Consider the following 15,425-nt stretch of genomic DNA (forward strand, 5'->3'; position numbering starts at 1 on the left):
ATCCCAGCTACCCCATCCTTTCGGTGATCCTTAATGTTACTAAAATCCTGATGCTATTGATTTGACTCATCCAAAAAGAAGTGGCTACCCTGTTGGGGCACAATTTTAACTACATCCCCAATGAGAGACAACTAAATCTTATAGACTCACCTCATCCAGACTGGCAGACAGCTCGCTCTGTTTGGAAAAGAGAAGGAAAATACAGAATCAGACCAGTTTTCACCCAGAGCCCACCCTCGGGCTTACAATTGCAACAGATATCAATAGAAAAAAATCTGGGGGTGGGGGAGGAATCTAGCTCCTGACCGCTTCTTAAGTCTGGCTGAGGACATGCATAGATAAAAAACATGCCGTATCTTCTGCGCACAAGCTCTGCTCACTCCTCACTGTCCTTTATGCACTCCAGACCAAACTTCTCCCTCCCTGCACCTCTGCACCACCCCAGCAGCTCCTTGGAAGGGGCTGAGACCAGGACACGCAAGGCAGGAAAGCACCAGGGTTTGTGCGTGCCTGGTTTGCTTCATGTCAGGAGGGTCTCCCACAACTTTCAAGGACACTTCCAAGTTCCCGTCTCCCCTCTGGGAAGGGCACAAGCTCCACCATTTGAGAAGAAATCAGTACCGTTAACTTTAGTATCAGTTAATGCCTTTGCTCAGCAGGGCTGCAGGGTAGGAAATGTGCCAAGGAATGATATCTGGAATGGGTTTTATTTGCCCTGTCTTAGGGGTCAAAAGTGAGATGCCTCAGTCACTCCAGCTCTCTTTACTGTCAGCCAAAGGAAATCAGCCTCTCTGCCTGCGGACTGTCCTGTCCTAAGAGCGGACGGACAAACTGCCTCCTGGAGGCGGAAGCAGAAGCAGGGCTACAGACGGGATCCACGCAGGAAGCCGCGCAGGAGCATTTGTCGGAGCTGGGACTCAGCAGCTCTGCAGGCCGGGGGCCGGAGGGGACGGTACGAGGCGCCCGGGACACGAGCGCTGCAGACGGAAGGGCGGCATTACCTCGAAGCCGGGGATGTGATGGACGGCCGGCTGTGGGGAACAAACACACGCGCTTTTAGTTTGCGCTCCCCGTCGGCGTCTGCAGGGGGGCCTGCTGGCCGCGGCAGCGCCCCAAACCGGGCAAGGGCCCAGCCCGCTGCTTCGCAGGGCTGCTCCTTCCCCGACCACCGCGCAGGAGCCTCGTGGACATGCAGAAAGGCTCATCCCTCCCCGTCCCTGGGCAGCAGCTCTTAACCCCCCCCTTCAGGAGCACTGTGCACTATGGGGAACATCCTCACGGGAGCAGAGCTGAGACCCACAGCGCCGGGGGGAGCTGTACGACCCTCCTTCCCCATTAGCAGCTTGGAGCTCGGAGGGAGAAATGGCCAGAGGAGAATTAGCCCTCGACTCCATGTACACAGAGGCAAACCTGGGCAGCAGCCAGCCCCCGAGGCCGGTGGAAAACCCAGAGGTGAAAAACGTGTGTGTGCACGGAGACAGCGAGGGTGGGAAGCTAACGAGAGCACACGGGGTACGAAGAGGAGCCTCTCCTGCCTGGGCTGGCTCCCAAGCACAGCCTCGCTCCCCAGTGGCTCATTGCAAGAATAGCCAGCGCTGAGTTCGGCCGTTTGCTAGAGAAGTAACCGCCTGCTCGAGCTCTCATAAATCCCCTCCGGAAATTAATTCTGTGCTCTGAGCAAAGGGCAGCGATTCGGGGCCGAACGCGCCGGGCTCTTTGCACAGCGCGAAGGTGCCAAGGCTCTGAGCTAAGCACCGAAGCCGGCCAGGTCGGCGAAGCCGCAAGCAGCACCTCCCTGACAAGCAGCCCCGCCGCCAAGGCTTTGCTTTGCACCGAGCCTTGTCCCTCTAGCGCTGCGAGATGCCTCCCAGCACCCGGCTGCTGCAGCCTGCACCAAATGCCGCAGCCACGTCTCCTTGGAGCAGCCTTCCTCTGGCGAAATCAAGGACAGGCAACCGGAGAGCTGCTCCAGCAAGCTGAGTCCAGCCGGGCATAACACAGCGCCCAGCAAAGGTATGATCCTGCCGGGTGCTGAGAGACCCCAAGGGAAGAACCCAGCCCCACAGCCGCAGGCGGGACGAGGAGCTCACCTTCTCCCTCCGAATCAGCTCGAAGGCAGCAAGCAGCTCGCCGACGTTTCTGTTCGCCTTGACGACCGGGTACCAGGAGAGTCTCGGCGAGCGCACCAGGCTGGGCTTGCAAATGCAGCGCCCCATGAACTCGTCTGCACCCTGAAAGGGGATTGCAAGCGCAGGGGGGTTTCTGACCACTCCAGGGGAGTTCACCCTGTCTGCGCCCGTCTGCGTCACTCAGCCAAAGCTCAGGTTCAGTGTCTGAAACTATTATGCGATCAGTTCAAAGAAAAAATGATTTTGGTGCCTTTACAGACTCAGATTTTCAAGTTTTCTCCTGTAACTACTAGGGCTAGAAAGGCACTTTTTTTTTTTTTGTGCATTTTGCTTCAACAGAAGATGAGATTCCTATGGTTTCACACAGCTTCCCAGAACAGGAGCTCTGAGTAAAACATTAAGTATCAGCAGCTCTTAAGACACCAGTTCCCTGGGCTGAAACTGGCTTCTCAGCTGCATTTGCTGCTTTCTTCTGGCATCTTTTGGAGGAGGGAAGGTAGAAGGAGTTGGGAGCCAGACTCCTGGGCTGGACAAGCTAACAGCTATGGGCTCTGTTACAGGAGCACAGCAGAGTGCTCTTACAAGCACTGAAATCCCTTCTGCTCTTGTGACAGACGACAGTCAACGTTTTCTAGCAAGGATCCAGGATTATCTCATCTCCCCTCCTCCAGATGACATCACTACAAGACACTTAGGATGCCTTTGGGCAGCTGCACAAATAACAGCGTCTACTTCACCTACTTCTATGACTGCTTTAAATCCTGTCCTGACTTCTCCCCTCAAAGAAATACAGTTAATTTGACCACTCTGCAAAATATGATGCAGACACAGCTTTGGTAACTAAAGCAGGGCCATCAAGGACATAAGTGGCAGAGCCGTATGCTGAAGTTATAGCTTCTGTGTTTATCGCATCCACCCTTGGTGCACTCGCACCCCAAGGGTCCGGCTTACACCAACACACTTACGTAGGTGTCATGGTCATAGATTTCCACCACGATGTTGGGAGGGGAGTCAGACACGTTCTGGGGGTCCCCAAAGATCTCTATCTCATAGAAGATGAGTGTCTGGTCCCAGGTGGGGTTCAGGGTGTTCTTGATCACCACCGTCTTCTGGCTTTGGTGGAGAAAGGAGACGATGGCATAAGGATCTGCAAGAGATGTTAGACAAAGTGTTAAGGATGAATTAGAGCTACCAGTCTAAGGAGAAAGCAATTAACAGAGTCATAAAAGGGCCAACAGGCTGTGCAGGGAAGGCAGTGAACAGGCTGAGGGAGCTGTGGGTCTTTTAGAAACAGCAATGGCATTCCCATCATGTTCCAGGCAACTCCAACTGAAATAACCATCTCCTTTGGAGGTCAAGCATCTTCCCAAGGTACTTGGCCACTGCAAGTACTGAGGGGCCCAACGGGTCAGCAGATAACTTGGAGTAAAGACGCATGTAAAGACCCACTGTCACCAGCTCTGCCATCAACGCAGATCTGGGAAACTCCCCATTTGTTCCAAGTAATTCAAGTCTCCTGAGGTAGAAAATGCTGAGGATGAGAGTGTTCGTGAGATGCTTTGAGATCTGGGGATGAAATGGGGGGCAACATGCACCCAGGTCTCAAGGAAGCAGCCCTGTGCTCTGGGTGTGAAGTGGTAGTTTTGAATCCCACAGGAACTGGGGCTGGCAGGGTCCTCAAGAGCTCATTTAAGCCTCCTGTATGGTCCAAGAGGGGAACAGCTCTGCCTCGTCACCACTTATGTTCTGACATAAGAACATATGAGCATAAGTGGAGGGTGGGTACCGAGTCATCTCCACAGTCCATTTCCCCCTTACACTGTCTCCAGCAGTGGCCATAAGCAAAAGCCAGGGAAGAGAATAAGGACAGGCTCTCTGATGCTTGCCCTAATACACCAGTTATTTTCAGCACTGCTACTGCCTGAGCTAGATGCGATGTCTATAAGCTTAGTAACCCCCTCCAGAGGTTTGTTTTTCATGGACTTGTCCTGCCTCCCTTGAACCCCCCCACTATGTCCTTGGTGAGGATTTAAAACTGCATGAAAAAAACACCTCCTTATGTTTGCACTGGACCTGGCTCCTGCTACCTTCTTCTGAGGCCCCCCAGCTCTTGCATTAGAAGAGAGAAGGAACAGTCCACTCATCTGCACCAACACACTCGGAATTCTGCAGGTTTCTATCAAGCCGCCCCTAAATTATCTGTTTTTTGAGCTGAAGAGTCTCAGCCTACTGAGCTATTCCTCGTACAGAATCATTTCAGACCTCTGCTCATTCCAGCTCCTTTTGGGGACGGGACAAGACAATCACAACAGCCCACGCAGCTTCAGCTATTTATCCACGCAAAGAACCATGGCTGCTTCCTTTCCTCAGAAACCTTTGATGAAGGAAACCATTTGGAAAGCCAACGAGACCATATTAACCAGAGCAGCCCTATCCCTCTAGCCTGTGCATATCTCCAGTCGGTGGAGACTCCGTAACCTGCCCCAGTCACATTTCCCAGCACTTCAGTGCTGTAGCATTAGAGATTTCCTGGAGAAGGTGGCTGCAACGTTACTGCCTCCTTCCTGGGATCTTTGACCATTCCAGAAGGCTCAGGAGCCAAACACACTGCCAGCAGCCAGTCAGTGTCCTCATCTCTCAGCCCCTCCACGTGAGCTTCAGCAGTCTCTAGGTCTTGGGGAGGGATGCTGGTTGCCAGCACTCTCAGTTATCCCACCTGGCCTCCAGCTGCCACACCAGATGGCTCGGGGTCTCCCATAGGGTTGGCGTGTCCTATCTGCCAGCCCTGTGCAGATGTCTTAGGTACTCCAGGGTGCCTCATTAGACCCTGTAGTTAGGCACTGAGTTGGGCCCAAGATATCTTACCCCTAACTTGGCACAAACCCAGAGGTTTCTCACTGTGAGGCAGAAGCAAACAGTGAGGAGTGGCCTCCTTTAATAAGCAAAGCAATTAACACAGGAAGCCTGAAATCAATTAACAGCAGAAACACGAAATCCGATTCCTTTCTAACACCTTCCCTCCCAAACAATGTCAAAGAGCCAGCAGCCGGGAACCAGCCCGCTCCGGCGGCGCTCGGAGAAAGGACAGGCTGGTGGCAGAACTCACATCAAGGCTGCTTGAGGGGCTCAAAACATGTCATGGGATATCGCAAGACCCTGAAAAGACTAACGCCTTTTATCACCTGGTAGCATCTACTGGTCCTTGCTGGACCTTACTGGTCCACCTACTGGGATCAGCATGCCATGATTACTCTATCTCATCTGCCTGGTCCCCAGCAGGCTCTGAGCTCTGACTACCTACACATCCCAACTGCTGTGGTTGCAGGAGGCATCACAGGCCTCATCAGAAGGATGTGGGCCACCTCCTCTGCCCGGCGTCCAGTACGCCGCGCCGTCGCAAGATGCCGACGTGCCAGATGTTGAGGTCCGCCAGTGCCCACGGGGGCAACCAGCTGGGTCACCCCAAGCCAGTCCCCACAGAGCTGCTGAAGGCTGGGAGCACGGGCGGCTTTATACCGGGAGGAAAACAAATCCTGCCCAACCTGGGCACGGAGGGGCATCCCCCCGCCGCCCGAAACGGGGCCTGGCTGGGCAGGGAGGCGTCCTCCAGGCTCCCTCCTCTCTCGCAGGGGTCGGGGCAGCGAGGGGAGGTTATTTTCTTTCTTGGCGTCCGGGCTGAAGCAGACGTGTTTAATGAGCCGGGGCTGTTTGCGAGGTGATCGGCTGCAGAGAGCACTATTCACGCTGGGAAGAACCTTTTCCACTTACGCGCTTTTTTCCAGTAAGAGGAAAGCAGAATGCGTTACAATAAACAAAAAAACCATGGATTTGGATTTGCTTTTTCGCTTTTTTTTTTTTCCTCCTTCTTTTTAAAGGAGGCCTCTATAAAGCCCCTTTGTTTAGACCCTCGTGTGCACAGAAGGTTTATTTTTATAACTGTGTAAAGCCCCCTTAATGAACTCCTTTATGCTTTGTTAAGGCAGCGGAGATCACAATTCCACATTGTAACATGTTGTTGCTCATGTTGTCCTTGGCTGGGTTTTTCCAAAGGAAGGGACTCCCCTCCCCGCTCCACCAATCGGGGCCATGAGATCACCCCTGTCCCCACCGCTTCCAACAACAAACTCATTGTGGAGGCGGCGGCGAGCGGGGATCGCGCTGGATGCCGACGCTGGGGCGTTGCTTGGGTGCTCTGCGCCTCTCCGGGCTCGTCTGCCCACCCACCCCTCGCGTCTTCCGCTTCGAAACGCCCTGAAATCCCATCCCAGGGCTGTCAGCTCCGTGTTTACCCATGCAGACGATACCTGCCAACGCTCCCTGCCTTGGGACATGCAGGATCGCCTCACAGGGATGCGGGAGTCCCTCCTGCCTGTGGGCACGGCTGCAAAGGGAACGGGGCCGCTGGGGGCTCTCCAGGTGCTCCAGGGATGCCGGGACCTGCTGGCATCCCAGACGCAGCCCCGTCTCCCAGTGATGGCCCTGGCTGCTCCCGTGCAAAGCGGCAAACCAACATTCACCGACTCCAGCAGCCACTCGTGCCGCTGCTCCCCGCTACAAGCCAGCATCACTTCCAGCTTCCCGAATGGCCTTTTTGCATTGCCCCAACTCCTGCTCCAAATCAGGAGGAAGTAGCAACGTCCCCATTTCCCTCCTTTTTCACCTGAAAATGACGCTCCTGAGCATTAACCGTCATGGGCAGAGGTAGCATCAGTCACAAGGACCAAAGAGCCGTGCCCAAGGAGCATCATGCAAAACTCTGCCCTGAGAGCTAGCAAAGGGCTGTGAAAAGCTGCCGGTGAGCAGAAGGTGGCCCATGGGGTGGCACAGCCCTCAGAGAGCTCCAGCTCGGATGTGTGGGGTTCTCGGGCTGCCCAGGTGGGACAGGGCTCCACTGAGCTCCTGCCCCTTGAGGTGGCCACACGGGAATGCAGGACCACGCTCGGCATCTCCCTCCAGCTCCCACGGCCATTTGTCCGTCTCTGCTATGAACGAGGTGCTCCTAAAACCAAACCACCTTCTTCACCGAGCAATCACAAAACAGCCGAACGGACAACGTGAGGTGTCTTTTTCTAACCTGGTTTCCTAAGCAAGAATACGCGAGCTTTCTTTGCTGAAACATCTCCCCCACCGCCACAAGCCCAATCCAGCCTGCAGGAGACGCTTAGCACAGACAATATCCACCACATTGGTTGAAATGTGGCAGTTTTTTAAATGACTGAAAACAGGTACTAAGAGGAAGCATCGGGCTGCTTCAGCTTGTTTTGGAGTTATCAGCTGTGCTGGAGCCATGCTTAGCACCATGGAAAAGCTCCTCACTCAAACCACAAAACACTCTTTTCTTCACCTGGGACTAGATTTTTTCACAAAGGGGCTTTTTTTTCTTTTTTTTTTTTTTTTTTTTTTTTTTTTTTTTACAATTCAGTCGCAAGGAAGTACGGTTCAGGTGTCAGCTTCATTAAGGAAAACACCCCCAGTCTTTGATTCCCAGCCCCCTCGCAAAGTTTCCAGGGCGGATAACGGAGAAGCTGCCCTAATTCAATGTTTGGCAGTGAAAATAAATATGAACCATTTTACAGATTTGCCACTGTCAAGTATTTTCTTTTCCAACCCGTTTTTCAATCAATTCTTTCATTCACAATAAACAGAGCACGAGCAAGAGTCTCCCTATTGGGAACGGCCCCTCGGCTCACGGCGAGCCCGGGACCATGAACTCCCGGCTCGTTTTGTGGTGAGGAAGAGGAGGAGGGGGAGGGAAGAGGAGGGCAGGCTGGGGGGAGAGGGCTGTAAAGCAGGCGATGGAAAGAATGATGTTCTTATGTTCTTTCTTCATCCCGTTTCAGCACGCGCCGATTTTGTGCGCTCCCCAGTGTTTTGTTAACATAAAAGTTCCCGGGCCAGACTCAGAGGAGGAATTCCCTTTCAAAACTCCCTCGGCTCTGCTAAGCAAACAAAAAAAGGGAACAAGAGAAAGGTTTGCTGGGAGGAGAGGAAAAGCCGAGACATTGAATCCCCTTGCAGCTCCCATGTGATAAATAAACCAAATGGACCCGGCACCTCTCCAGAGAGGTTACCGCTGTGACGTGGGCTGCAACGGCAGCTGCTGGGACCCCTCGTCCCAAACCACAGCAATCTGCAAACCCTCAGCTGCCAGGCTCAAAGCGAAGCCGCCGCACGCGCGCTGAACCTCTTGAGCGGGCTGTCATCCTGGCGTTGCTGAAAGCGATGTTACATGGTGCAGACAGACCAACGCGCCAGCCCACAGGTCCTCCTCCACCTCCCGGTCCCCATGCCGGCACCTCTCCATAGCCCTAGAGCCACACTGGGCTGATTGCAGCTGGACGCGATCCTGTGCAACGTGCTCTAGGCGACCCTGCTTGAGCAGGGGGGTTGGACTAGATGATCTCCAGAGGTCCCTTCCAACCTCAACCATTCTGTGACTCCGTGATTATTCCAGCCCCAGTATAATCGAGAGCTCCTACTAAACAGAGCTGTCACTCTCCCACCTTCAGCCGTCCATGGCTGCAGGGTCCCACTCTTCCCCTCCGGCCGGGTCCAGCACTCAGCTCGTGGACCCGGTGGGACACTATCCCACGCAAGGGGACCACTCTGCCACAGCCTGTGGAGACGCTGGTGTGCCAGGCAGCGTCCTACAAGGTGACGAAGGAGTGACCTCGGGGCATCATCCTGCCATACCTAATCCCAAACCTTGCTTCGCACTGCTGCCAGAAACCACCAGCTTGCAGCTTCATGCACCCCGAGGTGCTCAGGGGCTGATGCAACCCAGGATGGTGCTGGTAGCAGGGAGGATTTGGAAGGTGTTTTGCCATCATAAGGGCTTTGCCGTCACAAGGGCTTGTCCAAAGAAAGAGGTTTCCTTAAGAGCTTTCCCTGCCAGAGATGAGCTCCCCAATCCTGCTGCTAACCATGGGACATATCCTTTCCAGAAGTGGGCACAGGACCTGGACAGCTTCCCTCCTGATCTCTTCCTCAAACCACACGACAAATCCCCTCCGCAAACCCTAAAAGCAGGACTCCCATTCCCCTGCTCTGGTCTCACCATATGAGGCCAGGCAAGAATCCCGCCAGGATTCGAGCAGATTCAAAAAAAAAACCTGGATGCTTTGCACACGCACCCAAACAAAAACTTCATTAGGTCACAGGATACGGTGCCTGTGTGTCCAGAGGCGCTAATTACACCCTTGCACTCCTTTTCCTTTTTCCAGGCACATCGCAGGCAACAGACTAGGGCTTCGCCCCACTCTCCACCATCGCAGCATCAGCCCGGAGCCCTCCATCCGCTCTGCGTTCATGCAGCTCACAGGCTGCATGGGGAGAGACCAGAACGAGGCATTCTGCCACTGTAAATATCCCTGCCCTTCGTTTTGTTTTTATTTGTCGTGCCCCTGAGCCGTCCGCTACCCAGCCTTGCCACCGGCTTTCAACATCACCTCAGGTCTGGGAGAAGGAGCTATTAGTAAAGCAAACAGCCTCTGACTCACGACTGACCTGGGTAACTTGTGGTTTCTGCTTGGTTTCTCGCATAAGAGTTTCTTGAAACTCTGATTCTTTTGCTGATGGGAATTGAGCTACTTGACTGGCTTCCTTGGGAAAACCCGTGCGTCTCTGTTCTGGTACCGATGTAGAACATCCCTCATTTCACATCAGTAAATACCCCAGAAGTCCAGAAATTTGCTTTACAGACTCCTCCACTCCCTGGCATTCACTACGGCACTAATCAACTGCAAACACATGTCTATGTAGGCATCGGTGCTTACCAGAAAAGCTGTCCTTATCCATGGCAATCAGATCCCGAGCTTGGTACATATAGCAGCGGAGGTGATATCTGTTCCCATCTGTATTTCGGAAAAAGAAACAGTTAAGCAGGATCTTGACTGATTAACCAGCACAAGAGCTTCAGGCCTTGGGCAGAGTCCAGGGCACCGGTGTGAAATAGCTCCTTGCACATCAGTAAGTGGATTTTTATCCACCACCACCACGCTAGTGTCCGAGGGGAGCTTGGCTTAATCTTCCCCATGCTGATAGCTTTTACCTTCCTGGCAAAGCCCAGTGCCCTGAACACGCCAATAATTCCCAGGAGGACAAACCTTGCCCCATTCTTGTCCACCCCCCTCTTCACACCCATCTGCACTCATGGTGAGTAAGAGGAAAAGGATGGGAAATGTTCAACCAAGGGGTCCCACAGTGGACACCCCACGACCGCAACACCAAGACATACTACATGGGAATTTCACCCTCCCTGCGAAGACTTACAGTCAAAAATGCAGGAAATAGTGGGTCTGTTGACACCAAAACTCAGGGTAGAGACAGATTTGCCATCGTCGCTCTTGTCATCTGTCACTCCCCCCTGCAAGAGAAAGTAACGCGGTGTCGGTTGGGTCGGGGACCCTCGGTCGGGTTGGAGCCCCTTGGTTGACCCAAGGTCGCTTGCTGCTCTCCCAGGAGGAGCAGCCACAGCTGCTGCCAGCAGCTGGAGCTCCCGGTGGCCAAGCTGCAGCAGTGCTGGGCTGCCCAGCTACGTGGACAAGGGCCGCGGGGAACAGCGCACGCCAGAAGGACTTGGGGCTGAGCTTCCCACGGGGCACTGGGCTGGAGTCTCTGGGTTTACTGGGAGCAAAGAGGTTCAGCTAGAGGAAAAGGAGGTACCGCCTTGTCTGACTCTGAGGACACCTTTCCCACGGATGTCCAAGAGGGCTTTGGGCTTCCAACAGCCACGGCCTCCTAGCAGCCTGGGAAGTTCATGCTCTCCCACCCCTACAATCGGAGAGAGGACCTGGATCCCAATTCCTGCTGGGAGAACGGGAGCAGCCCAGGAGCTACGTGGACTCAGGATCCCAGGCATCCCTCTGCGCTGCACCAAGACCTTGGGTCCCGCTGATCCCGGCCCTCCTAGCTGGGGGCTGATGGCTCGGGAAATAGAGGCCACAGGTCCAGCTCCCAGGATTGCTGCTGGTGCAGAAACCTCAAGGTGCCCTGAGGATGGAAACGGGTGTGGTGAGCAGAGATGGTTCAGGCAGCCGGAGATGTGGCCCCAGCTCAGCCCTTCCTGCCGGCACAGCGGACAGGACCCCGGTCCCCTCCTGCCTCCCACCATTTCACCAGGAGGCTGTTCACCAACACAGGAGAAAAGCCATGCCCAGAAGCACCCGGTTGCATCACTCTGCTCTTGGGGCAGTAGTTAGCAGTTAAAGCAATTTCACTAAGTCCCCCTGTGAGTAAAATTAATGGAGTATAAACTTTGTTAACAGTGATGCAGATGGTGTCAAATGCAGTGAAATACTCCATTCGCTGCTTGAAAGGAGCCTCGTCCGACCTTGGCCAACGCTCCTTCCTCTTCTTGTTTTCGCGTGTGAGAGTGGGCCTTTTATCACCTCCTAATTGCCATATTTGACTTAAAATATTTAGTTGCAGGAAAAGGAGCATAAAGATAACTTCCCGGCTAGTGTAAATCTGATCTTTAAATATTTTCAATTATCAAATGTTAGGAAGAGACAGTAGGGATATTTTTAAAAAAAAGATAGGGAAGGGAAGGGAAAAAACAGGTCTGAGATGGAATTTCCAGAGCCCTGAGCTGCTCAGTCCCAAAAAAGTGTCGAGAACTTAGGTGGTCTGAAGAGCCCTTTTTGCCTTTCCAAAACGCTCCACGGCAGGAATAGCAATTACCATGACATTGTCTGCAGAGGAAGCCCTGGGGTTTGCGGTGCGCTATATTTACGACAATTAGGTCATGCCGAGTTTTTTAAAGGCTACCTCCAAAGTTCCCGTTTCTTTCCTCCCTCTCCCCCTCCCCAAAGCCTCCCCCCTTCCCCAGGGCCCAGGCTCCCTTCTCCTCCAGAAGAAGGCAGAGCCCTGGCCTGCGTCTCAGGAATGCGCGGGGAGCTGAATAGCTCCTCAGTTATTTTTATGACCTTTCCACCAAACGGCCAGCCTCGCCTGGCACGCAGCCTGCAGTCTGAAAACATCACACGGCAAAGACCTCCCCGAGGTGCTCTGCACTGCCTCACGGCTGTGCCGGGCCACAGAGCGGGCCACCGGTCCTCCCCATCACCCCCCAGCCACATCCCTCTTCCAGCCTGGAGAGGAGCAAATGGAGGAGGCCAGGAGCCAAGAGGACAACAGTGAATCCCCAAGCAAGGGCCTGGGGACTCTCTAGGTGCGTCCAGCATGGGGGGGAAAGTCCTCATGCCCTGAAACACTGTCCTCTTTGACCACGGGCTTAATCCAAATTTCCTGAAGCTGATGTCAATGCCCTCTCCCACTTCACTGGCAACAAGGGGCTTGCGAGCAGAAACCCTTTAGCAGCTAAAGTCTGCAAAGCAAGTCTTGGAGAGGGCAAGCGTGGAAAAGGACCTTACTTATGACTATGATTTGACTTTTGGGGTCTACAGACAGGATAAACCACCTCCCAAGGTCTCCTCCCTTTGTCCTGTTGGTCATGCAATGGGAGTCCACACAAGAGTCACGCAAACGTTGGTCATGCAATGGGAGGCCGTGCACGGTGCCTGGTGTTACCTAAGAGCCATGCACCTTGGGCATGGGAGCATCAGGCGCAAGAGACATCCTTGGTCTGGTGACACCCCACTGCTTTCCTCATCCGGGCTTACCCCTCTGAGAGCTTCACACAGGAACCTGTGTGCACCGTGCAACCGCTTGGTAGTTCAGGTACAAAAAGGCCACAGCACGGGTACCCCAGATACGTAAGCCCGGCCGGGCTAAAGAGATGGCAAGTCGCAATGTCTCAAGCCTCAGCCTTGGTGGGGCTGCCCTACCAGCGCAGGAGCACGATGGCATCGCACTAGCCAGACGTGCCAGCACTGGCAGCTCCTCCACCTTGTTTAACTCATTTCCCCTTTCTCCTCCGACCTGGGGAGTGGCTGTGTTGGTTTAGTCGCGCCCGGCGCAGAGCCAAAGCCGAGGCATAAGCATGGATTACCTTAGCTGGCAGAAAGAGGCAAGATTTTCCAGCCTGGTATGGAAAACCCCAAATCCTCCTCTGGCCAAAGGTTTCCCTCAGCTGATTTTAGGGGGAGAATCAGAAGAAATCAGGCTGTGGCTGGGTTTGCAGGGGTGAGAGAGGGGTTGTTAACAGCTAGTGGGAAGAACTACTGGGATTTCCATTAGAAACTAGAGATGGCCTCGAGCTTCAGAGCTGATCTCTGGGGCTCCCAGACATCTTACAAAGGACAGAGCGGTATCTGGGAGCCATGCTGCGGACTTCAGTCCCTCTCTCTTAATAAACTCCAGGGATGAGTTAGCTGCTAAATGGCAGTTCTCAGAAAGGCTGGGACGCATCGTCAAAGAGAGGGTAATACAGGAATAGGCAGATATGGCAGAGATGATGGCCAAGTCACCAAGTACTAGGGAAAGAAAGGGTGCTCAGCTTATGTGGGGTGGATGGGCAGGTGGACAGATGAGGTATAAACAAAAAAAGAGGAGTATGTAAGCTGGAAACAATACCGCAGTGCTGTAAAAAGTACTGTTATGCTGGCTCAGGGTTTCAGGTACGGATGGGAGCGCTAAAAGCCTTTTGCATGACTCAGTTCTTGGTCTTAAGCTCCCGTTAGTTGACTTTGACCTGCCACAGGAAGCAATGAGCTCCAGACACTTTGTGAGCATGCCCATGGCTAGAGACCTTTAAAGCAAGGCTGAAGGATGTTCTAGCCAATGCTCTGAAGAGGACAATCCTGTATTAGCTGCTTGCTGGTCTTCGCCACCTCCTTGGTGAGCTTTTATTACAGTCCCACCTTGGCCACAGAATCATAGAAAAAAAGAGCAAAAAGCCTTCAAGAAATCCTCTTGTCTTTCTCATTTCCACAGTTAATCAACTTCTGAGTCCACTCTGAGAGATGATGGTCCAGTCTGCTCTTGCAGACTTACAGTAGGGAACTCCCTCCCCTTCTCAGGCCATCTACTCCTGGGCTTCACTCCTTACTGCTTGAAAGCTTTCCCCTGTATCCAGTTCCCTCTGCCACACTACGGGTCCACGGCTTCTCGTCCTCTTACCCTTTTTTCTTCACTACAATAGCTTTTTACAAACTTGCACTGCTGCCACATCCCTCTCTAAGTTCTCTCTTAATTAAACAGCCAGGCTTCCTAAACTCGTGATCTTTCTCACTGGTCCTCCCTGGACCCCCTCCAATTGACTCACACTGTTGAAAAGCCGTGTTCACAGCTGGACACAGTCCTCCACCTTAGATCCTACTAGGGCCGGTTACAGGGTAAGGATTGCCGAACATGTCTTGCAGGATATCCTCCTGGCTATATACCAGACACTTGGTGGGCTTCCCTATGGCTAGAGACTTTTGAAGCCAGGCTGAAGGGCGTTCAGTCTGCAGCTTGCTTTCCACACCCTGCAAGAACTCAAGACTCATGCAAATCTCCCCATCCCTTTCTGCACAGTTTTTTGACCAGCTGTTCTCCATCCTGTCCAATAAGTCCAAAAATTCAAGCACCCAGTCTACTCCCTCACCATGACAGAGAGTCTGAGGTCTGACAGACCTGCTGGTAAGAAGTCTCTGCTCTTCCCACCTTCCCGCCTGCTCAACACTTCCAGTGGTCCTGGCTGGAGTCAAAGACTCAGTGATGCACAGTTAGGGATCAAAAGCCTCCTGTTAAGCAACTGCCCCAGGTCCTCCCCAGCCTCTTCTACTGTCAGTCCGTGCAGAGCATCTGCAACACCAGCCCAGCGGGAACGGCTGGGTAACCTCCAGAGCTCAGAGGGAGCAAAAACGGGTGTCCCTTGTTATGAAACGAGGGCAGAAAGGGACACATACCCAGTCTGTGCTGCAGCGGAAGATGCCAAGTCACGGGCAAGGCCTAGGCCAGAGCGATCGCGGCAAAAGCAAAGAGGGTGGCTGGAGGAAGGGGAGCTTTGTCCATGAGGAACCAGCACTCGCTGGCTCATTCCGAGCAGAGCTCTTCTCTGTAGGCACCGTCTGGGGGTCCTGCCCTGAGCAACCTGGCGAGCAAGGTGACAGCGTTCCAAGATGTGGGTGGCCACAGGAAAACTCCCAAGGACCGCTCGGAAAACAGGGCATCCTGGTAAGAAAAGAGTCTCCTTCCACCGCTCCCCTCGGGGTCAGAGTCTCTACGGTGGGGGAGCGGCAGGGGAGGGGAGGATGAATCAGTGTTTTGCACGAGCGGGAAGCAACTTTGGAGGCAGTTTAACGAGCCCCAACAGGAACACTAAATCCGTCAGGCTGCAGCCAAGCGCCAAGGCAACAAAACCCCAGCGCCACGTGGCAAACCAAGCCCTGCCAGCAGGAGCAATGGGCTCGG

General features: G+C 53.7%; 1 protein-coding gene across 1 annotated transcript in view; it reads right to left on the reverse strand.

The window, feature by feature from the left end:
• The window catches only part of DYSF (dysferlin), a 121,497-nt gene that overhangs the window by 67,111 nt on the left and 38,961 nt on the right, over positions 1-15,425 (reverse strand). Inside the window, exons 30-35 of the mRNA XM_067298412.1 lie at positions 10,401-10,494; positions 9,905-9,982; positions 3,095-3,276; positions 2,091-2,231; positions 1,002-1,031; positions 151-177 (exon numbers count right to left, since the gene is read on the reverse strand). Coding sequence (XP_067154513.1) covers positions 151-177; positions 1,002-1,031; positions 2,091-2,231; positions 3,095-3,276; positions 9,905-9,982; positions 10,401-10,494 — 552 coding nt within the window. The remainder of the gene's footprint in view (positions 1-150; positions 178-1,001; positions 1,032-2,090; positions 2,232-3,094; positions 3,277-9,904; positions 9,983-10,400; positions 10,495-15,425) is intronic.

This window comes from Apteryx mantelli, chromosome 5, assembly GCF_036417845.1.
Source record: "Apteryx mantelli isolate bAptMan1 chromosome 5, bAptMan1.hap1, whole genome shotgun sequence".
Classification (NCBI taxonomy): Eukaryota; Metazoa; Chordata; class Aves; order Apterygiformes; family Apterygidae; genus Apteryx; species Apteryx mantelli.